The 24,653-nt window shown below is 35.7% G+C and overlaps 1 protein-coding gene across 3 annotated transcripts in view; it reads right to left on the bottom strand.

Annotated features, from left to right (window-relative positions):
* The window catches only part of LOC131751605 (sodium channel protein type 1 subunit alpha), a 158,021-nt gene that overhangs the window by 80,071 nt on the left and 53,297 nt on the right, over positions 1-24,653 (bottom strand). For all 3 annotated transcript variants that reach the window (XM_059055536.2, XM_067026227.1, XM_067026228.1), the window contains exon 2: positions 8,548-8,860. In XM_059055536.2, the coding sequence (XP_058911519.1) occupies positions 8,548-8,811 (264 nt within the window). In that variant the 5' untranslated portion in view covers positions 8,812-8,860. The remainder of the gene's footprint in view (positions 1-8,547; positions 8,861-24,653) is intronic.

Below are 24,653 nucleotides of genomic sequence, written 5' to 3' on the forward strand. Positions count from 1 at the left end.
CCCTGCCCCATTTTTTTTATTGTGGTGAATACACATAACATAAAATTTACCAAAAAAAAAAAAATTTACCATCTTGTCCACTCTAAGTGTACAAGTTCAGTGTTGACTTTTTCAAAGAATGTACTAAATGGCGTATTAGAGGAAAGTATTTTAGCATCCTTTAAATCTAATTAGTTTAATACAAATTTCATTAACATAACTTCTCAGGACAATTTTTATTGCATTAAGTCACTTCAATAAAAATAAAAACTTCAAAATTGATGGCGGAGGAGAAACGGCTGATATAGTAGTATCCAGCTTGAAACAGGCTATTTTTTCTTTTTATTTCTTTTTTTTTTTTTTACAGCCCAAGGCTGTAGGAAACTCATGAAATCATTTTAACCTGAGAATAACACTGTGCCTCAGAACCAATTTCAAAACAGCATTTTCACTGAATTAGAGATGAGATTCTATATATAAAAATATCACTTTAAAGACACATTTGTAGGAATGTAACTCTCTTCACATACTAGATGTTGATCAGCCTTGTCACTTATCTCTTCATGTAAAGCTACCAAACTCAAGTAGCATTTATGAAGTCCCTATATGATAAGCTGTTAATATGTATAAGCGTGGTGGACACCTAGAAAGCAGCCTGGATCTAATTCTCAGCTCAATCGTTAATTCAATTGACTTCAATGCAGAAGATTTGTGTTAATTGTTTAGCACAATATTTGCAAAGCTCTGTGCTAAAGTTTATAGGGAAAACAAAGACCCCAAGTAGTTCGGGGTAAATAGTAAGTTATGACCCCAAGAAGCTTGAAAACTAGTAAATGTTCAACTATCTATACTAATGGAAGAAAATCTAGAAGGGTAAGTGAAGGTTTGCTTAGACTGGAGCTGCCCAATAGAAATATTACATGAACTACAAATCTAAGCCACATATGTGATTTTAAATATTCTAGTAGCCATGTTTAGAAAAAGAAAAAGAAGCAGATGAAATTAATTTGAATAATGTTTTCTTTAACCCAATATATCCAATAAATTACCATTTGGGGATGAAGTCAGTATTAAAAATTATTGAGATAGTTTACATCCTCTTGTCATATCAACTGTATGTCTTCAGAGACTGAACTCGCCACATTTCAAGTGTGTTTCAAGTACAATAGCCATACATGACTAATGTCCACTGAATTGGGCAGCGCAGACCTAGGTGTAAACCATTCATTGTATTGCCAGTTCATACTCTCTTCAGCAAGCCTTGCCAGGTAAAAGTCAATTCTAGCTTTAAAGAAAACAGCAACAACGAAAACCCAAACAGGTAAACACCCCTGATAATCAAAGCTTAATAGTCTGGAAAGCAAATTAGAAAAACATAAGTAGGATTTGTTTTAACTTATGTATTTATTGAGTGCAGACTCTGGAGTTGGATGCCTGGCTCAAAATCTGGCTGTGCTGCCTTCCAGCACTTGAGATCTGGACAAGTTACTAACTTTTCTGTGACTCATTTGCCTCTTTTGAAAAATGGGAATAAGTACACTAAGTTCACAGAGGTGTTGTGATTCCAATTTAGTAGGTCAGATTCTGATGCCTAGTATTCTGTACTTTTAATAAATAACTCAGGTGAGTCTGCAATAGGGGAGCTGTGAATCTGTTTTTATTAACAGTTCTCATGTTGTGTACCTAGAGTAAGATCCTTCCCCTTTATCTAACTGCATAGTCAATAAGGAAACACTTAGGTTATAATAGTTTGGTAGGATTGCTATTTATGAATCTGTACCCGTTACTATTTAGTAGTCTTTTTTTGTCTCTGGGTTTTTAGAAAGTTTGCTTATTATTTTTACTCAGGATGGACACTGAATTTAACAAGCCATAGTTTTCCAGTTCCCTTTCAAAAATATGTCCATTATCTTAACTTTTCTTTCACTCTAGGGGTCTTGTTCCTTAAATAGTTTAAACCTAATGCTCAGCTTTGTGTTTATCTAAACATTATTGAAAAATTGCCAAATCACAGGATTGACTCCAAATTTACTGAATTTTACTGCTCTAAAAGTAAATGTACGGGCAAAAGCAAGAAATAACAGAGGAAGGTGAGCAATGATCATGAACAATAGAAAAATGCAGAATATACTACTGGTTGATTCCACTTATGCCTTAGCCTCAAAATTTAAAGAGGCAATTTTCAACTTGTACTTACACTGTGATCCAAAAATGTGTTTGGAGGTCAATTCTTTGGAACTTCGAACATATTTTCCCAAAGAAAGGAGATACATACATACATATATATATATATATATATATATATATATATATATATATATATATATATATTTTTTTTTTTTACACATAGATTCAAAAACCTATGTAATTCCTAATTAAATAGAATTCTGTAAAATGACAATGTGAAACTTTATCCCTGTGTATAAGCAAGTGTACTCTGAAAATGGTAACAGACTTCTAAGCTGGGTTTCAAGGTATACCTCTCTCCCCTTGATGTTGCCCTGGCATTCAAATTAGGGAAATTCCCTGGCTCTATCTTCTGCCAGAAGTGGGGTCAACTTTTTCTAGCTCTCAGCTGCTGGCTTGAGAAGAGGTTCCATTGGGAAAAGGCAGAATGAGACCACATGGCAGGAGGAGGGATGCTGCAGAGCTTTGGGTGTAAAGAATTGCATAGACAGTCAAGAGATTCCGATTAGTACACATCTCTGGGGACATCTCTTGTTCTGGGCCAATTCCAAGGCATCTAATTCTTTTTTTTTTTTTCTGTGAGCTCTCTAAATGGTCTCACCTACTTCCTTGCCTATCTTTTTTAAAATAACCTGTGGATTCAGGCCAAGATTTTCCTCCTTTTCTGGCTCACTGAGGGATGGAAAGCTTTCTCACAGGTTCTCTACCTGACTCTGAAGTTAGTGTGCAATATTTTAAAAAATGTTTTGTCTCCCAATCTCATTCTGTCTTACCCCTTAGATGCGGGATAATCAGCCTAAAGAGCAACTTGTGGACTTGTGCCTCCTGTGGCCCACCAAGTGTTAATATCCAGCCCTCACCTAATGGCACAGGGGTCTTGAAGCCAGGGATCACAAACCAAAATGCCCCACAGAGGCTAGGCAGTGTGAGAGACCTGCCAATTTGGGGCATGCAAATCAGTGATGCCAGATCTGATATAGTATGAAAAATCCTAAATATGCATGATTATACATGTGTGTGTGCAATCTTCTGATTTATAAATCTCAGACACTAATTCAAAATTGTAAACAATATTGCATGAGGCAAACAAAAATGTGTCTGGGGGCTCAAGGGCTTAGAGTTTTCTTTATCTTTGCTTTAAGTTCATGCAAAAGAGAAAAATTTGTACCCAGAAAAGAGTCTGTAAAATTGCTGGTCCCTAGGCTTTAGCTGGGTAGAACAGTTTCATTGGGGCCAGTGCTGGAGAGTTCCCCAGCTGGGCTCCTATCAGCCAGGGTTACAGATGCTTCTGCTTCTATCTCAGACAGAGAGAAAAAATTATAGCCAGAGGGAGAAATGATAAAATCTGGGGGTCAAATATTTCTCATCCCTGTTATCTTCAGCCCATAGCATGGGTGTGGTACACTATTATATGCTCAGCTAATTTTTCATTGACAGAAACGGACTAATTGGCCCAGTTTTATGGCAGACTTTTCTGTGTGAGAACTTTGAGCAAACTCTTCCATGTCAATTTCTACATCTGAATGAAGATTATAACAATACTAACCTCAGGGTTGTTTAAAGGATGAAATGAAACAAAATGAAATAAAACATGTGATTCCCCTTAATGAATTCAAAGTGCCATATACACTCAAGGATTAAAGGATTAAAAATGTGTGTCTCTCTGGTTCTCAAATATATACACATACAAACACTTGTGTACTTAAAAGCAATGCCAATTCTCACACTGGAACTTTGCCGCTCAGTTTCCTTCCTCCCAAATTTCATATTCAGAAAACAATGCCATCCATTTGTTCCCATCTGATAAGCATTACACCTCCAAAATAGATTCTGACCCCATCCATTATTGTCTTCATTGTCAAAAATCTAGACCAAGCCTTCATAAAGACTCCCAATTTGATCTTCAAAAATGTGAATGCAGCCAGCATAGGTGAAAGTAGAACCAAAAATGGAAAAGGACTGTGTCCTGATGATGTTGTTTTAGGTACTGGATGCTTTGATATTAAGACCAGATTTACCCCACACATACATTTACTTGTTGGTTGCTTAGTTTGTTTTCAAAAACTAGTTTCTGTTGGTTTTTGGTCACTTTCACTTGAAGGGAAACTTATTAATATGGCAGGTATTTAATAAATGAAATCATTATTTTACTACCATCCTCATCATTTGGGGATTGTTTCTGAGGCAGAGATGGGGAGGTGACAAAGAAGAAAGGGACATAAGGTAGAAATAATGAATGGGTAAGAGAAAGATTTGGAAGTGAACTGTAGTGCCTTGCAAGTAAGGGAGAGCCTGGGTGACTGGTAATTCTAGAAGAGCTAATGATATACAAAGAAAAATCATAAATATGACAATTCATGGAATCCTGAGCTTTTACCATCTACTTTTCTGATTTTCTTTTAAACTCCTTTTGCAAGAAAAACTTCCTAATCCCAATTAAAAACAAAACAAACAACTCTCCCTACCCCATGTAACAATTAAAAACTACTGTGGAATGACAAACCAGCATGAATTTAAAATCACAAGTTCCTGTATGATTCTTTGTGCAGCCCCAGTAAAGAGGGAGCATGCATCTCTTTAGAAGAGCTGATAAAAAGGGAGAATACATTGTCTTTAAACATCGAAGAGACAATCAAGGAAAGAGCACATTTTTAAATGGATACATTTCTACATTCCATAATTAACCAACATGCATTTTCACTACAGATCTAACATACCTCATTCTATTTCCAGTACCCTGTCACACTGTCAAAAGGATTTTTTCTTCCATGGTACTAATGAGTCATCTGTAATTTTAAGAGAACATGAGAAGGAAGAAGTTTTCTGTAATAAAGAGTGGGTGAAGAATTTGAATGTATAGCCAAATGGTGCAAAATCAACCGAAGCTATGAAAGGAAACTGTGAAAAAAAAATCCCATGAGGAAATAAAGGTGTGTTCACAAGCTAAAATGTGCCATGTCACCCTGCTAAAGTAAATAAACAAACAAAAGGAACCCAACCTGGAATCATGTTCTGAAGACCACGGGACCAGAGCTAACATGGTATGGAAAATTCTGTGACTCTCCTCTGATAGCACTGTTATTTTATTCCTTAGTTCTTACCGGACTTCTGAAGGCTTAAAACATCTGAGGGTCTGGAAGTGCTTCCATGCACCACGAGTATTCATGAGACAGTTACTATTTCTCGTCACAATATCACTGACCATGGATTAAATTATTTTAACAATTTCAACAGAATATTTGAACATTATGTAATTTGTACATTTTAAGCCAGGGCAAAGAAGATAAAAATATGTGGGCATATGCCATCTGAAAATACACCATCAGCAGTGACATTTTCATAAGCTCACTGACATTGTAGAAGATCACAGAGAGCTTCACTGGGGTTTGTGTCCTTTCTATTTCTTACGTGTAGATTCCTTACATATACGCACCACTGTACTTTAACCTAGAACTTAACATAGATTCTGCAACCATTTTTTGTAATAGGCTTGCTTTGTTTATTCTATATATTTTTAAGAAAGAAACCAGAGACTTGGTATATACATACAAAGGACACATTAAGTATTGTACTTGAGTTAAGCCTTAGGAGAGTCACTAGCCTGATTAATATTTGCATATTAGAACCCACTCAGGCAATAAAATGCACATTCCCAACATCAGTGATTGTGGGAACTTTTATCCTAAGAAGCATTTTCCCCAGTGACATTTCCATCATTAGACCCTTTATCTATGCTGGGAGTACTGTGCATGTGTACTGCATTGTTTAAAGATCACCCTGCCATCCTCAGATACTCAAATCACTAAAGTGAAATTGGTCATTAAGTAGCAAAAAAAAATTCATTATTTTTAAAAGGTTATTATTTTTCTAAGGATTCCAGCTTCAATCAGAGGAAGCTAATTCAGAATTTATGACTATTCCTCCATACTGAAATAATCCAATTATGAACAAAAATTTAAGACTAGAAAGAGTGTACACACAACCATAGAAAGTTATAAAACATGAAAATGCAAAAGAAGGAAATTTCCAACACATAGCTCAATCATGTCCTAAGCATGCCAAGTTAGTTTTTAAGGATTTCAGTCCTGCAAAAAGTTTCACTTGTACTTCTGTTGAATGACTTACATTTGGAGACTTGCTGGATGTCAGCTCAATGTGAAAGCAATGGATGTGCCTCACCTTGGGGAAACCTCCTTCCTGATGACAACATTTCTCTTATCAGGTTGGGCTACTTGCACTTTGTGATTTGTTCCAAAATACCAAAATATTTTTCCTTCCTCACACAATGTGCATTTGAAGATAAGGACAGAAGATGTTAAAGACAAGTTTGAATGTGAACCTAACAAAGTTTATAAGGGTTACTTCAGCATAAGAATCTGACTGAATAGTCATTCCTTCAGGATTGGTCTTTTACCCTCAGTTTTAAGACCTTTCTTTTAACTATTTGGATGGATTTGCATCATTTTGCTTTCCATCTGCCTTTATATCCTTTGTTATATCTCATTCATTATAAACCAATTGTGGACGGCTTTGTTTGGGGACATTCCCTCAAGATGACAACTTTTATCAGTCTAAAAACTCTTTAATTTAAAGGAATAGATTAATTGGATGATCTCGTTTCTACTTGAAGAATATCTGCCCTTGTCAACACGCATTAGTTTGGTCTTTCTCAATGTATGCATTTACTGTTTTATAGATAAGGACACAGCATAAGAGATGGGATGCTAGATTTCAGCCCTGTTTGATGAAGTGGTAGACTCTGGGTGGCTTTAATAATTTTTAGATGGTGATTACTACTGGAGAGGTGGGGGCTGGATGTCTGGAGGTAGCAAAATGCCTGCTGAGCATGGAGCCCACTAACCCACTGTAATAGCAGCTCTAAATAGATTGGCTATGTCCAATGGCTACAAATAAAGTAACATACTTTAGTGTTAATGAATTTCTGGCTAGAATGCATCAGTCATTATTTCAATAATAGAGTAATTTTAAATAAGTTCAAATGTATGAATAGTTGGGTTATCCACATTTTTACTTTTTTTTATACAAATAAACCCCTCGTAGTCTGCTTAATTGGGGTTTTAGCTTTTCAGATATCATATTAATTTCTAAAGGAGCGATTTAATGATAAAATTCAATTTTTCTCATAAGTTAAATGGAAGTTATGAAACAGATAATGGCTTACCTACTAAGATTTAATAATACAATGTTAAAAAGCAAAGTTAAATAGAAGATAATGAATCTGTGGAAAATTATTAATCTCTTCCTTCACAGTAAAATGGTCAAATCAGTTTTTAAAAAGGAAAAGTATGTTACACTTAAGCTGGCTATATCCTGAAAAGTTTTTTTAAAAATCTGAACATAATGAGGTTTTTACCTCTGAAAGTTGTAGTAGTCAATGAGAATGTATTTACAAAACTGTCTCGAATCCAAAGACTAGAATTCCAAACTTATGCACTTGATAAAAACTAACACGATAACTGTGCCAGCAACCAAAAGCATCCCTAAACATTTTGGGGGTATTTTTAAGGCCCATGTTTAACTAAAAGATCTCATTTGCTTAATTACAATCTTTGTGCTGTACCTTTCCACCAAGAGTTCACAAATATATTGTTCTAGGTGAAAAAGATAATAAAATATTGCAAATTAACTAGTCATAAATTTAATCTAAAATCAATATAATAATCTTTTTTGATTTTATCTTTTTCTACACTTTTCTTCTTGGTTTGGTGAAATCATGATCATAATGAAAGGCTGGGTGCTTACTATTTTCATTTCAAGCATGGATATTCAAATATCATTTATATGTTCTTCAGAATACTATATTTTTGGTCATCCTTACCAATATCAATATATTTCCACCAAAAGATTAAATAATTTTTTAAACTATAGTTTGTATAGGAATGTTTTTTTCCCAATGAAAAAAAAGTTTCTTCAGGAAGTTAACTGATATATAACATAATATTTATATATAATATAGAAACTGAAAACCCTTGTGGCATCAAATTTTGTTCCATGAGAAAGGAACACCAATATTTTTGAGGTCTTTATAATTTGTGATAATTTCAAGATTTTCTAGTACAGAAAACCCATAAATAGTAAATACAATCTCTGGAGAGATGTTTTTAATTTGTTAAATTAGCTGCCTACAACTTACATTTATTTTTCGGTATCTATCATGGTGCATTGGGGACAGCTCCATCTGTTATGATATAATCAATTTATTTGTCATGTATATGCATAAAACATATGCAAATGTGTTTTATTTCCTAAACAGAAGGATACTTAGACTTTGTGCTAACTTAGCATGTGTTGGTGCTATAACAGTCCAAGGTATACTGTAAGGCAATTAGTAGCAAAATATGCCTGATAAAACACACTCACTTTTTTATTGATATAGTACGGGTCCAGGTCCTCCAGCGGCTCTGACACCATCTCTGGAGGGATGTCTCCATAAATAAAAGGAAGGTTCTTTCCAGCTTCCAAGTCACTATTTGGCTTTGGGCCATGTTCGTCATCATCTTTCTTGTCTGGTTTGGGATTCTTAGCCTTTTCTTCTGCAATGCGTCTTTCAATAGCTGCAAGAGATTCTCTGGTGAAGAAGCTGAAGCTGTCAGGTCCTGGTGGTACAAGCACTGTTTGCTCCATCTTGTCATCCTGCACATTTTAATCACCATTTACTCTGCATATAAAAGTCCTAGAAAAAAAAAGAGTACAGATATTTTAAGGAGATTAAGAGATCTTAATATCTACAAACTCCTGTCATGAAATAAGAGCTAGAGGATTGAAATGTTCATTTCCAATTAAATCAAAATGGAATTACTAAATATAAATTCTTTTTTTGAAGTAAGAACATTTAACTTGAGATCCTTCACATTACCCTTTTAACAAATTTTTAAGTATGCAAGACAGTATTGTCAACTATAGGCATGAAGTCATACAGCAGCTCTCTAGAATTTATTCATCTTACATAACTGAAACTTTATGCCCAGTAAATAGCAACTCTCCATTTCCCCCTTCCCCAGCTTCTGGCAAACACCATTCTACTTTCTGCCTCTATGAGTTTGGCTTAACAAACATGTTTTCTATCTCGGGTTTGTTAAATGTCCCATGTTTATTAATTCTTGTGCTTTGCCGAGACAGGAACTGTGCCATAACTTAAGAAAGTAGTTCAGGTATAGCCTTAATTAAAGTACATTAGCTAAATACCACCCTGTCCCAAATGGGCTGTTCACTCTGCGAGCCACCAGAAGATGAGGATGTAGCCCCATAGAGACCATGGTTAGCTCATCAACAGGCTGAAGTGGAAAGGGAGTTGTCTCTGAGAGGATATAAAATCCAACCCTCTAATTCGCACAAATGGCTCCTGGCCAAGCCGGTCAGAACAATTTGCTGCAGCCAGACTTAATGACCAGTCAAATAGCCACTGCTCTCCTGATTGAGCCTTCATCTCTTCTGAGATACAGACAACTGGAACTGTGACCTGTCACATCATCAGCCACGTTAGGGTTGGCTTACTTAAACACGTACAGAAAGAGACGGTCCAAGGTTAGACAGATGCCATTTAGATGACTAAGAAATAGAGAAAGGCAAGGCTGGGAAGAAATTACTAGATTGGGTTGCAGGTGGGAGAAGATAGCTGTAGGTGCAGGAGACAGCAGGATTCTCTTATTTCAGGAAAATAAAATAATCAGAAAGAAGACAGTTCCGTAAGTTAAATAGGAACTGAGGTGTTTTCCTTTACTAAAGCAATAATGATATTCTCGCTGATTCTATAGTCCTATAGTGAGAAACACATGAGGACCCGAGGCAAAACACTCGACTCTGTGTAGCAGTCAGACTTGATCTGATGCCCGAGGCCAAATCCCAAATGTATTGTTTTAAGGCATATTTAATATCAGCTCAAATTTCACAGATATTACTGAGCCAAAACTTCTCAGAGCCTAAGCTATCATTTGGCCACACGTTTTATTTGGACACTGCATTAACTCATTAAAGTCAGCAGGCTGGGACTTCCCTGGTGGCACAGTGGTTAAGAATCCGCCTGCCAGGGCTTCCCTGGTGGCGCAGTGGTTGAGAGTCCGCCTGCCGATGCAGGGGATACGGGTTCGTTCCCCAGTCCAGGAAGATCCCACATGCCGCGGAGCAGCTAGGCCCGTGAGCCATGGCCGCTGAGCCTGTGCGTCCCGAGCCTGTGCTCCGCAACGGGAGAGGCCACAACAGTGAGAGGCCCGCGTACCGCAAAAACAAAAAACAAAACAAAACAAAAGAATCCGCCTGCCAATGCAGGGGACACGGGTTCGATGCCTGGTCTGGGAAGATCCCATGTGCTGTGGAGCAACTAAGCCTGCATGCCACAATTACTGAGCCTGTGCGCCTAGAGGCCGTGCTCTGCAACAAGAGAAGCCACTGCAGGGAGAAGCCACATCAATGTATGTATGGTTTTATTTTTAACTAATTAGTTTTTTGATAAAAAACATGTGTAAATGATATAAATTCAAAACATTAAAAAAAAAATGTTAATTTTCCCTTCCATGTTGTTCTCCAACAATCAATTCCTGGTCCCAGTGGTAATCACTCTTATCTGTCTACATATATTTTTCCAGATATGTAATAGGTATGCGCTAATCACATGGGTGTATGTATACTCACACATTTTCTGTTTAAAAACACATACATAGAATATCTTGCTACAAACTTTTCTGCACCCTACATTTTTCACTTAAAAAGTATATTAGAGTTCATTCCTTATCAGTTTTTATAGATTCAATTCTTTTTATCAGCTGCATGATTTTCCATTTATTGTGCATACTATAATTTATTGAATCAATTACCTAGTTATGGGTATTCAGGTTGTTTTCAGTCTTTTGTTCTTATAACTAAAGCTGTAATTAATATATTTTAAACACATATTTTCACATATATGTGAATATATTTATGGTATCAATTTCTAAAGTTGGAATTTGTGCAAAAAGTGAATCTTTGATTTTGATATTATCACAAAATAACTCTCTCTGAAGGCTGAACCAATTGATTCTCCTGACAACAATGTAACACGGTGCCTGCTCATCTCCATTCTCACCACCTAATGTGCTATCATACTTGCAATACATTCAACCTGACTGAGGCAAAAATGGGGTCATATAATTGTTTTAATTTGCATTTGTCTTAAAATGAGAAAAGTTGAACTTATATGAGCATATGTTTAAGAGCTATATTTTCTTTTCTGTGACTGCCTAGTTAAATAACGATCCGTGTTTTCATTTTCATTTTCTTTTCCTTTTGAATCTATAGCACCTTTTAAATACATCATGAACCATTTAATTTGGGGATATGGGAGCTTTTAAAAAACATACAGTGTATGTATTTTGACTTTATGGTGTTTTATACTACAGATTAAAAACATTTTAATTAAAAAATGTTTAATGTTATGTGATTATCAAATTCTAATTCTTCTTTGGTTTCTAGATTTTGCTCAGGAAAGCATCCATGTCCCTGGAAGTGTGGAGGGACATATTATATATCAGGTTTTCTTCTTGAATTTTTGTCATTTTTATGGCTTAGTTTTATAAATTTAAATCTTTGACCTATTTGGAATTTGTTTTCTATCTGGAGTGAGGTAGAGATCCATTTTTTCTAGTTGTCCCAACATTAATTACTGAATAAGCTAACTTCTCCACTAATGCACTATATATATATATATATATATATATATATATATATATAAAACCCCCAAAGTCAACAACAAACTTTACAAACTCTAGATATATTTTCATTAAAGTTAAGAAAAAAATCAACACTATACAAACCAATCCAATTACATGCAAAAAACAATTATACTATTTAATAAGGATGAAGGAAGTAAAATACAGTTATTTGCATATTATATGATTGTATGCCTAGAAAACTCAATGGAAACATATGAAAAATTCCTAAAGGTGGTGAAAGAATTGAGGTGTCTGAGTTCAAAGGTAACATAAAAAACTCAATAGATTTTCTTTATAGGAAAAACACAAGTTTAAAACTACAGTGGAAGAAACTAGAAGCTTTCCCGCTCAGATTAGAAACAAGACAAGGATGTCCCCTCTCACCACTTTTCAACATCATACTGGAAGTCCTAGTTAATTCAATAAGCCAAGAAAAGGAAGTAAAAGGTATACAGATTGAGAAGAGAGAAATAAAAATGTCTTTGTTTGCTGATCACACAATTGTCTATATAGAAAAATACAAAAGAATTAACAAAAGAACTCCTAGAACTAATAAGCAATTATAGCAAGGTTGCAGGATAGAAGGATAATATACAAAAGTCAACCGCTTTCCTATATACCAGCAATGAACAAGTGGAATTAGAAATTAAAAACAAAAAACCATTCAGATTAGCACTCCCCTCAAAGAAATACTTAGGTATAAATTTAACAGATTGCGTTCAAGGTCTAGATGAGGAAAATTATAAAACTGGTCAAAGAAATCAAAGTACTAACTAAAAAATGGAGATATTCCTGTCTATAAGTAGAAAGATTCAATATTATAAAGATGTCAGTTCTTCCCAAATTGATCTCTATTTGTCCATTGATCTACTGATCAATGAAATCTCAATCAAATTATTTTGTGGATACTGACAAACTGATTCGCAATTTATACGGAGAAGCAAAAGACACAAAATAGATAATTAAATAGTGAAGGAGAACAAAAATGTTGGATAATTGACAGTATTTGACTTCAAGAAGATACAGCAATCAAGAAAGTGTGGTATTGGTTAAAGAACAGACAAATAGATCAACAGAACAGAAAGCCCAGAAATAGACCAACGTGAATACAGTCAACTGATCTTTGATAAAGGAGCAAAGGCAATACAATGAAGCAAAGATAATTATTTCCAACAAATGGTGCTGGAACAACTGGACATCCACATGCAAAAAAAAAAAAAAAAGAATCTAGACACAGACCATATACCCTTCACAAAAATTAACCTAAAATGGATCACAGACCTAAATGTAAAATGCAAAACTATACAATGCCTAGAAGATAACATAGAAGAAAAAGTAGATAATCTTGGCAAAGGTAATGACTTTTTAAATAAACACAAAAAGCATGATCTACGAAAGAAATAATTGATAAGCTGTACTTCATTAGAATTAAAAACTTCTCCTCTATGAAAGACAATATCAAGAAAATGAGAAGACAAGCCACAGACTGGGAGAAAATATCTTCAAAAGACAAAAGCTAATAAAGGACTGTTATCCACAATATACAAAGAACCCTTAAAACTCAACAATAAGAAAATAAGCAACTAAATTAAAAAAATGGGTCAAAGACCTTAACCAACATCTCACCAAAGAAGAAATAAGAAGATGGCAAATAAGCATATGAAAAGATGCTCCATATCATGTATCACCAGGAAAGTACAAATTAAAACAATGATGAGATACAACTACCTACCTATTAGAATGGCCAAAATCCAGAACACTGACAACACAAAATGCTGGCAAGGATGAGGAACGACAGGAACTCTCAGTCATTGTTATTTGGAATGCCAAATTGTACAGTTTGGAAGAAATTTTGTCAATTTATTACAAAACAAAACTTACTCTTTGCATATGACCCAGCAGTTGTCTTCCTTGGTGTTTACCCAAATGAGCTGAAATCTTATGTCCATACAAATGCCTACACATGGCTGCTTATAGCAGCTCTATTCATAATTGCCAAAATGTGGACACACCAAGATGTCCACAACCAGTGGGTGAACGAATAAATGAACTGTGATACATCTAGACAATGGAATATCATTTAGCACTGAAAAGAAATGAGCTATCAAGCCATGAAATAACATGGAAGAAACTTAAATGCATATATTACTAAGTGGAAGAAGCCAGTCTGAAAAGGTTACATACTGTATGATTCCAACTATATAGCAATTTGGAAAAGGTAAAACTATGAAGACAGTAAAAAGCTCAGTGGTTGCCAGGGGTAAGAGGGAAAGGAAAGTTGAATAGGTAGAGCGCAGAGGATTTTTAGGGTAGTGAAACTGCTCTGTATGATATTATAATGATGGGTAAATGTCATTATACATTTGTCCAAACTCATAGAATTTTCAACACCAAGAGTGAAGCCTAATGTAAACTAGACTTTGGGCGATAATGATGTGTCAATGTAGGCTCATCAATTGTAACAAATGTACCACTCTGGTGTGGGATGTTGCTAGTGAACAGTGCTTGTGTGGGAGTTGGGCATATATAGGAACTCTACCTCCTGCTCAGTTTTGCTGTGGACCTAAAAAATAGTCTATTTAAAAGGAGGAAAATACAATTGATGAAAATTTCCTAAGTACGGTGTAAGAATTTCTTAAAACTTTGAATAAACCTAGAAAGAAATATAAATGGATAGGAAAGGATATCCTATTCTTGGATAGGAATACTATATAATAAAGATACAAAAATTCCCTAAATTAATAAGGTAAAGGCAACCCCCACAAAAATAACAAGAAAATTTTAGAATTATACAAATTTCTTTGAAAATTTATATGGGAAAATAAACACACAAAAATAACCAGAAAATTCTTAAAATGAACTTCAGTTTCAAATTCCTCTTTACTGTGAGAGCTGTGTAAGATAAAGGTGCTTGGGGCTTCCCTGGTGGCACAGTGGTTGGGAGTCCGCCTGCTGATGCAGGGGACATGGGTTTGTGCCCCGGTCTGGGAAGATCCCACATGCCGCGGAGCTGCTAGGCCCATGAGCCATGGCCACTGAGCCTGTGCGTCTGGAACCTGTGTTCCACAACGGGAGAGGCAACAACAGTAAAAGGCCCACGTACCACAAAAGGAAAAAAAAAAAAAAAAAAAAGATAAAGGTGCTTAAAATTTCCAAATGATAGATTTTTTTCAGTAATTTGTTTATTTGTGTTTAGTTTAATTGCATTATAATCCAATAATGTAGCTTGTATCATTTCTGTCTGTTGGAATACATGAGATTTCCTTTTTGTTGTAATAAAGGTTATTTTTAAGTGACTTCACCAAGAACACAGAAAACAAGCTTATTCTTTGTTTTAAAGCTATAGAGTTCAACATATCTCAGTTAAGTTTATCTTTATTCTTACTTATTTAGACTTTCTATATGCACATGTTTTTGTTCTAGTTGATCTATTATGAGTTGTGAAAGGTGAATTAAAGTCTATTTTTAATGTGTTTCTATTCTGCTTGTAGTTCCTGTAATTTTTGTTCTATGAATTTTAATGCTATATTATTTGATGTGTACATTGCTTATAATCCAATCTTTGCAGTGGGTTGCAGCCTTTATTACCTTAAATAGTCCTCATCTCACTTTAATTTCTTTCCCCGGAAGACATCTTTGCCTGATATCATGTGGTATGTCTTTGCCCATACATTTGGTTTCATCCATTTCACTGCTTTAACACTTTCCTTAATGTGTATATGTTTAGGTTTTGTCTACAAATGTATTTTAAATATATATGACCATTTCGGACAACCATTGCCTTTCAGAGGGAATGCCACATTAGAGATCATTGTCAATGAAGTGTGTGGATAGAACAAAACAGTGACTAAAAGCCTTCCTCTTCTCCAGAAATAGTCCATTTGAAAAAAGCCCTCCAGGAAAATCTCCCTGATTACTGGCTGTTAGTGCTAACTGGAGAAGTAAACAACCAGGAAGATAGAAGAAAAGTATTTTACACTGACAAATACGATCACTTCAAATGCATTACATAAAATTACAAATTAGTTTAGACACTGGAATTATATTTATATATGAGCAATTTAACCCATATTATAATGACATCATACTGAGATTAATGAAATTGTTTCTTCAACTCTAAGTAGACCTTATATTCAAATATTATCTTAAAAAATTTTATATTACATTAATTACAAGAATAAAAGATATTTAAAAAATTATAATCTATCCCATAAGTTTACTTGTGGAATATCTAAAAACTGCCAAATATAATTAAATATTAATATTTTATCAGTAACATTATAGAAAAAGTTCTAAATCATATTTGGAATCTGTACATACTTTACTAAAAAATAGAGAAATAAATCATGAGTTTTTCATTTACCCTTGAAAGGGAACTTCACTCTTCAGTGTAAACATTTATAACTGAATACTTCAAATGGTCCTAATTTATGAAATTATACCTCATGAGATATGGGGGTGGGAACTCACAAAATCTGTGGTTGTAGTTTTAGCTTATACCTTTCTTTGACATGAGAACCAGCACTGAAATACATCTTTGGGTTGACAGAGGAGCCCTTTCTCCTTTCAAAAGAGACAAAACAATATAACTTTCTTGGTGAGAAAAGACTTTGCAGAGACATAAATACTTTCAAAATGAATATGAATATGCATTTAGACAAAATGAAAAAGAGAACTGAAAAAGAGAGAGAGAGAAATAACTAAGTAAACACAGCTGGGAACAAAAAAAACCCAGGAAGTGTATTATAACAGATAGCAAATCTGAAAGAATTTTTTAAAAAGTTGGGAATAAGTAGTGTAGCGGCAATAGAAAAATGGAAGAAGAAGAATTCTTTAAGAAGACAAGCAAAACAAAGGTAGAAGCCAATTAGGTAAGAAATCCTAAAGAAGATAAGAAAAAAAAATCCAAAAGAAAATAAATGGAAGCCAGAAACTGTGAAACAAAAAAGGTTGTAAAAAAGCAAAGTAGCATTTGTGAATGGAAAGAAATACTCAAGTAATAGCAATAGCATAAATGATATTAATTAATGTGGGTGAAAGAAGAATAAGGGGAAAATTTATTAGAATGTACAAGTATAAATGAAAGAAATGATACATCCTGATGACTCCAAACTGATATAAAAAGGGGGAGCTAAATCAAAAGCATTAGAATAACATTTTAGTGAAATATTACACATTCTTGGAGGCCTTTGTAAGATTAGAGGGTTAATGATGATAATATTCTGTACTGTTTCTAAGATTTTCCTAATTCATTACATATATTATTATAGTAAGTTTTATTACCAGATGAGGTTTTGCTTCTTGATGCTTCATATCTCTCTTCCCCTTAGAAGATTACACATGCATTGCATATTGGACTTGAGTAAGCATTTATCACAGCCAACATATTTTCCTGAGGTAGCTTGGACTGGTGACCAATATGGTTTTTGTTAGCTACATAGTACAGATAGAGGAGCTTCAATTAAAATAAACTTAACTCATGACATCTCACAGTTCAGACATCTTTGGGCATCTGAATTTTTCTACCCAAAGAGAAATATCTACAATAACTCAAATCAAGCATTTCATTTTCAGTGGCATTTCACATAAAAGTCTTAAACATGAAGGCAACCTTATCAATGCTTTGTACTTGAGGAAATTTGGCCTTTTATACGTTAATTACTATGCAACTTCTTTTGGGGAGCACCTCTGTCCGTGACTACACAGCTATGCCCTCCAAACAAACTTCTATGAAGCTATAAGGTGATACTTTATTACTTATCTTTCTTAGTCCTCTGCTAATTTTTCTCTTTGGTTCAGAATCTGGGTGAGAAAAAGGGATGTTATTTAATGTTCCCCTTAAAAGATTCCCAACTTCCACAACTTTTCATTCTGATGCTATTGTGGATTTAGGTGAGGAATAATATAAATGAGGTAACTTCTCTTGGAACTTTTTTGGTTCAACAACGGCCTTAAATTCCATGTTGCTTTTAAAGACTAAAAATAATTCACCTCTCCGCTTACTGTGCCCCCTCGCCCCAACGTGGTAAGACAATTTTCTCACCTTTTCCTCCAAATTTGTACTGCTGCCATTATGATCTATTAGAATAATTACTATTATTTTATGCCTTATCTGAACCTGGAAGAGATTTACAGGGGAAAAAAATCAATGACTAATTGATGAATAAACTAAACATACAGTCTGATGTTTTCTCAGGTTGTTGCTTTTAAGTTTTTCCTGTCAGACAAGTGTACATACTATATGTAATCCTTCATATAATCATTTTAATGTTGATGTGGAAGAGGTCCCTCGAATTTACAGGACAGGTTTTCAGGCAGAGGAGAATTAGTTTGCCTCAACCTCTGAACTTCTGAAAGGTTAAATGAGTTACTTTAAGACAATCAAAGATAAGTAAATCATAAAATCAAGAAATAGCAAACGTTGAAAGAAAAGTTAGAAATCATCTAATCCATCCCTCTCATTTAATAGAAAACAAACTGCATCAAAGCAAAATTGACATTTCTTTGTTTAGATTTTGCATGCTTCTTACTTCCAAAATAAATATATGATTTGTCCAGGTCACAAGGTTATTAATGAACTGGATTCAGAAGTTTATTTCCTGATTCCCAAACCAGTGCCTGCCCATTTCTAATAGTTATGACATAATTTTCAAGTATATACATGATTTTAAACTTAAGTAAAATGTATGCAAATATAACACAAGTAGCCATGTTAAATTAGTATTCATTCAATGAATTACATTTCTTGGAAAAACCCAAAACAAATCTAGTAAATGAAGTATTTTGGCAGAAATGGAAACTGTCTTTAAAAATCTGAAAAACACGAGACACCGAAAAAAGGCGATCATAATATTTAAATTTAGAAATTGTATTATGCAGGTTTGAAACCTGATGAATTATCTTTCCACAGTCAATTTATATTTTACTTCTGTAACTTTTTTATGTTTTGCTAAACCTATTTCTATTTACCACTGAGCAGATCACTTTGTATAATTCATCAGCCCCAATCAAAGGTTTTCTAACCAAAATTATAACATAACTATCCAACATTATGTTGATAGTTGATGTGTCTTGACCACCTTATACTATACAATATGAAGTGGGGAAAATTCATATATTTGCAATTCTGTCTTTAAAATGGTTTGATTCTCAAACTGAGGAGAAACCAAACAGACGCTTGCCAAAATGACTGCCAGCTCCTTACAGCGTCCCATTACTATTCTGGGGACATAATCCATCTGGGCGTGGCAGTTCGTGAGGAAGTGTTTCAGTTGATTTTGTGGTGTTCCTGCCACCCACTTTACAAGAGAATGTTACCGCCAATAATAATAAAAATAACTAGGCAAAATGTTATTCTTACGGTTGTGATCTCACATCATTACTTCTTAACACCCAGGAAAGAAACTGCTTTTACATAGAATTTCACAAGCCTAGGAAATATTGTTTTATGAATTTATTTTCTAGAAATAATTGGGTTTGGTATGTTTATAATTAAAGTCTTTATTTCATGTGGTTTTTAATAAGACCCGTTTTTAGTATTACAACTGGGATTAACTACACAACATATTTCATCCACGTGTTTGAAACATTTACCTTCTTTCAAAACTTTATTAACCGCCCCTAAATTTTCATGCTATAATGCAGATTACATTTAAAACAAGGTCACATACCTAACATACGTCTACATGTACATTCATTCATTTCAAGAGTATTTTTCAGAGCATCCTAATAATGAACTACAAGCTACAAAATTCAGTAAATTCCCTAGTGCCTTTGTTGATCCAATGTCAATAAACTACATTGTTCAGACTGACAACATCATTTCTTGCTGTGTTAAATATTTTCTATAGTTCTATATTTACTTCAGATGCTAATGCAAAGTTAACACAAAGAGTGCAATTAACATGTGCTGTATGTTGAACTAAAATAAAACACTGCATTCTAGGCATGTTTGGAATCAAGAAATATATAACCATCACTTTTTATTAATAAAATTGTGCAATTATTGGGCATCTTTTGTCTTGAATTAACATTGAATTAAACATTGTTTAATTAATGTTTAGTTCTAAACATTTAACTAAATGTTTAGAAAAACAAAAAATGAGACCTCATATCACATCAGTTGGAGTTAACTTTGAATATAATACCAGTTTGGCAATATGTTTGAAGCAGCATTTGATAATTTTAAAAAATACATAGACTCATTCGTGTCAGTTCCCATAATGTGCTTGACCATGCATATATTCCTCTAGCCCACAGGCTTATACTCTTGCCCCACAGAGAACTCATCTGCTCAAATTTAGCTCTAATAGACACCATCCTGTCTTTAATCCTATCTTTCTTTGCCCATTGGAAAATTTTATTTGGCAAAATAATTAATTGGGTCTAGTCTTATAAGCAATTGCTATTTCTGGACTATGCCTTTATACCATTAATTTGTTTCCTAACTCCAGAAACCACTACCTAGTATAAGACATATCTTGCACTTAGTGGATTCCTGAGTAACAAGATGCTTTAACAGTATGAAGTGCTGAAATGTATGTGTCCTAGACTTGGGCTGAGAGCCTTAGCCATTAGAAAACTCATTATGTGATGGCATAGTTTAGTAAAATATAAGTTTGTGTGTTCTGTTTATACATTTTTCTTTCTCTATCATTTCAAGCAAATTGAACTGTGAGGTCTTTATTACCTCAGGAATTTTAGTAGAGCAGTAAATAGGAGCTGCTTAAAGTCCATGCTCTTGGTAAAATCTTAAAGTCTCGTGGTAAAATCTTAAATGCATTGTAGACAAGAGGTTAGAAGTTCCAGAGCAGAGGAGACAGGGGAGAGAGTTGTACAGGTGAGTTGTGAAAGTCTCTAGACAGGGAAGGGGATGGCAGTGCCCCAGGCAGGTGATACAATCTCAGAGGGGACAGCTGGAAGGCTAGGTCTTTGGCTGGGAGGCTCTTAGTCTTACCAAAAACTCCTGTACTAAGCATGGCACAGAGTAGCAGACTTTATGAACCTGAAGGGGTGATTTGGGCACCATGATGGTATTTAATTATGGTAAGGGGATTACATATCTCCACCAGCTGCCATGTTGCCTGCAGGCCCTTCCAGTAGGTGGGGCTCCTGGAATGTACTTCTTTGCCCCATTGTCCATTTGATCATGTGACTTGCTTTGGCCAAAGGAATGTGAGACAAAAATATAGCCTTCAATCAAACAGACGTTTTCACGGCCATGTTGCAGTCAACCCAGATTCTTATTCTTCTCCCTCCGCCCTGAAACTGACATGTCTCAAACAGGGGCTGCTCCTTCAGCCTGGGTCCTGGGATTGGAGGACATATCCCAGAACCGCCAGAGCCAACCTGCAGCCACTAACAAGTTCGTAAATCACTGAGACTTCGGGGTTGTTTAACACAGCAAAGTTAACTAACCTGTCTGTGAAAAGCCGCTAATCAATGACCAGATTGCTAAAATTGATTAAACAAATAATAAAGAAACATGGTATCTCTTAAACAACTTTTGACTGAGCTTCAGCCTATCAGGCTCTACCTGTACCTGTAGTTCTGTCATGAAGAACATAAGGATCGGGGCTTCCATGGAGGCACAGTGGTTGAGAATCTGCCTGCCAAGGCAGGGGACACGGGTTCGAGCCCTGGTCTGGGAAGATCCCACATGCTGCGGAGCAACTAGGCCCGCGTGCCACAACTACTGAGCCTGCGCGTCTGGAGCCTGTGCTCCGCAACAAGAGAGGCCGCGACAGTGAGAGGCCCACGCGCCGCGATGAAGAGTGGCCCCCGCTTGCCGCAACTAGAGAAAGCCCTCGCACAGAAACGAAGACTCAACACAGCCAAAAATAAATATATAAATAAATAAATTAAAAAAAAAAAAAAAGAACATAAGGATCATTAGGATGCTTTTCTTTCTTTCTTTTTTTTTCTTCCTCTGAGAGATGCCAGTTATAAAAAGTCAGATGGCAGATAGCCCAGATTACAAACCTGGTGAAATTCAGGTTCTCTTTTGGATAATCCTACTCAGAATAACTGAAGGGAATTCTTTGGCACAGCTTTGATTCATTTGTATTAAGAATACATTAACAGCCCTAATTATGAACAAATTATTTAAATTTATTTATTATTACTTAATAAATAATAAATTTATTATTATTTTAAATTATTTAAATTATTTAAAGTTAAATTTTCCATGTCTTCCATGTTAGAAGTAATCTCATTTTGGTGCGTGAGAGATCTGGTCACAGAGATTTAGGAGGATACGGAGTGGAAGACTCATAGCTCACAGCTGTGTCTGTGGTTACAGATTTGGACAGACTGTGAGGTAAAGGGCACTAAGAGCCTAATGTGGGCCTCCCAGCCCTGCTTCCCTGGGAACGGCGGAGGCCCACCTCAGTCCAGGCTACACACAGCAGGTTTTGAACACAGGGGATTCGTTGGAGTGCAGAAGTGCAGAGGCCAGTCCTGTTCCTCTGCATACTCTTCCCTTTCTCATAGCACATCTTTTCTGTCCCAACTCTCCTTGACTCCCCATCCCCTTCCTTTTCCTCAGCCCCCATCTCACTTCTGTTGCTCATCTTCCCCCAGCCCCGACCCCATCCTTTGCAGAAATGTCAGGAGTCCACTCCATTTTTTTTTGGAAAACCACCATCAAAAAGGAATTTAATCTAAACCCCACAAAGCTACAGACAGAATGAATGTCATTCTTCTTGCTGCTCTCTCTTAGGCAATGCAAGCCATTTGTGCTGAGAGCCCTCATCAAAGTGGGAGTTCTGTAGCTATAAGTAGCAGCCAGGGGACATGGTGCTAGAGTCAGCATTTGTCCTTTTATGGCTATGGAACAATAATGGGAGGAAAAAAAATCAGGCTTATTTGGTATGCTTCCCTTTGAGGGTAAGTAGAAGCTGGCTCTAGCATTTTAACACAATATGGCGGGGGCGGGGAGGGTGGGGGAATGGTTACATTCCCTCTTTGCAAATATCTACCTTGATCATCATTTCAGTGAAAGAATGCAATGTTTTCAATCAGTGTGTAACACTGTCAGGACTCATAGCACACACGATTAGACTCTGTTCCTCAGAGAAATAGAGTCCATCTCTTCGGTCGCATCTTTACTGAATGTCTAGGTAGGTGTTCTTAAGAATTCATAGTTACGTTTATTTTTATTTGGGGAGGACTTCCACCCTTTACTCTTAGGAGTGTTGCCTGACAGCTCAGGGTATGAAATAGTTCAAGAGAAGTCCCAGAGCTGCTGCAGCCAGAAGGGTGTGGAAATGGTGTCACACAGGAAGTAGCCTAGAGGGTGGAATTTTGCCCAGGGGGCTCCTCTTTAGCATGAACTCAATTTGAAGTTACTCTTCCTGCTCAGAGAAGGAAGGTACGTATGGCACCATCTCTTCAGAAAGCAAAACTGCCAAGGGCAGAGTAGATATATTGAGAAATATAGCGCAGAACTGAGGGACAGCTGGGTAGAGGCGGGATGGAAATACAGGGGGAAGAAAAAGAGAAAAAGATGGCGGAGTAGGGAGAGAGGAGTGTTGCACACAAATGAATGGCCCTGGGGGAGGAGGATCTGCTGATGGACACTTTCACTTTTCCAAATGGCTTGAAGACAAAGGGAACCTCCCTGTGTTTTGAGGAACTGAGACCAGGAGTATCAGAGCTGCGGAAATTCAGTTGAAAGAGATTCTGTATCTATAAAATCTGAACATTGAACACTTATAGACAAAGTAATAACATTATGGGCATTTATTACTATGGACTCTGTTCAAAGAAAAACCCTACCAGTATAGGGTAAGCTGAAAGAACTTACAGAAAATAGATCTTGAAAGATGAAAGATGGGGTTGATTTCCTGATTCAAGGATTCACTATATTAAATTTTCTTTATATGTTATTTCTCATCTGTGACATACAATTATGATTCACTTATTTTATATACAATTATATGTATGTTAGATGTTTTACCATTCAGTTTGTGGTGTGAGTTCAGTCATTCTCACTACAATTCCTTCTGTAGTGTACTGGTCTGGGTTAAAGTGACCCTCTAGCTATTGCTATAGTTTTATCTAGATTGAGTGCCCACCAGCCGATGATTAGCACAGATTTGTAAAGAGTGGATATGACCAGATGTCCAGAACATCTGTCACAGCAGAGCCTTAGCCAGGACTATTCCTGTCTCTCTGTGCAACACATGATATGTGCAATGAATTCTGTTCATTCTTCAAATGTTTATTGAATATATACCAGGTACAAGGCACTGAGCAGGGCTGTGAAGGATATAAGTTCTCAAGTGGAAAAGAACAATATTGGGAATACTGGAAGGTAAGTAAATTCCCTTTATAAGCTACTTTATTAAATAGACTTTAGGCCACTTGGCCCTTGACTTGAGAATTAAGCATTTTTTGACCTTAATGAATTCACTTTTTTAGTCCCAGGGTGGAGGGAAACAGATGTTGAACATTGAAGCACTAAAAACTGGACATCTCTCCCAACCCCACAAGTCAAGAGACTCTGTGTGTGTGGGGGGGGGGGGCAGTGAGCTGCAAAGCTATTCTGAATTATTACCGATAATTCTGAATTATTACCGATAAACCATGTTTTAATAATTGAACAACCATTGTGCCATCTCTATTCACAATCTCACACAAAATTATCAGGCCAGAGTGATTTTTCTCTAATCTAGATGTCCATTTTAACACTCATTTCATTTAAAGATATTTTTGGTACATCAAACTGAATGTTAATAAACCTGTGAGACAAGAAAACAAAGTTCAATGCATGTCCTGAAT

This window comes from Kogia breviceps, chromosome 2, assembly GCF_026419965.1.
Source record: "Kogia breviceps isolate mKogBre1 chromosome 2, mKogBre1 haplotype 1, whole genome shotgun sequence".
Classification (NCBI taxonomy): Eukaryota; Metazoa; Chordata; class Mammalia; order Artiodactyla; family Physeteridae; genus Kogia; species Kogia breviceps.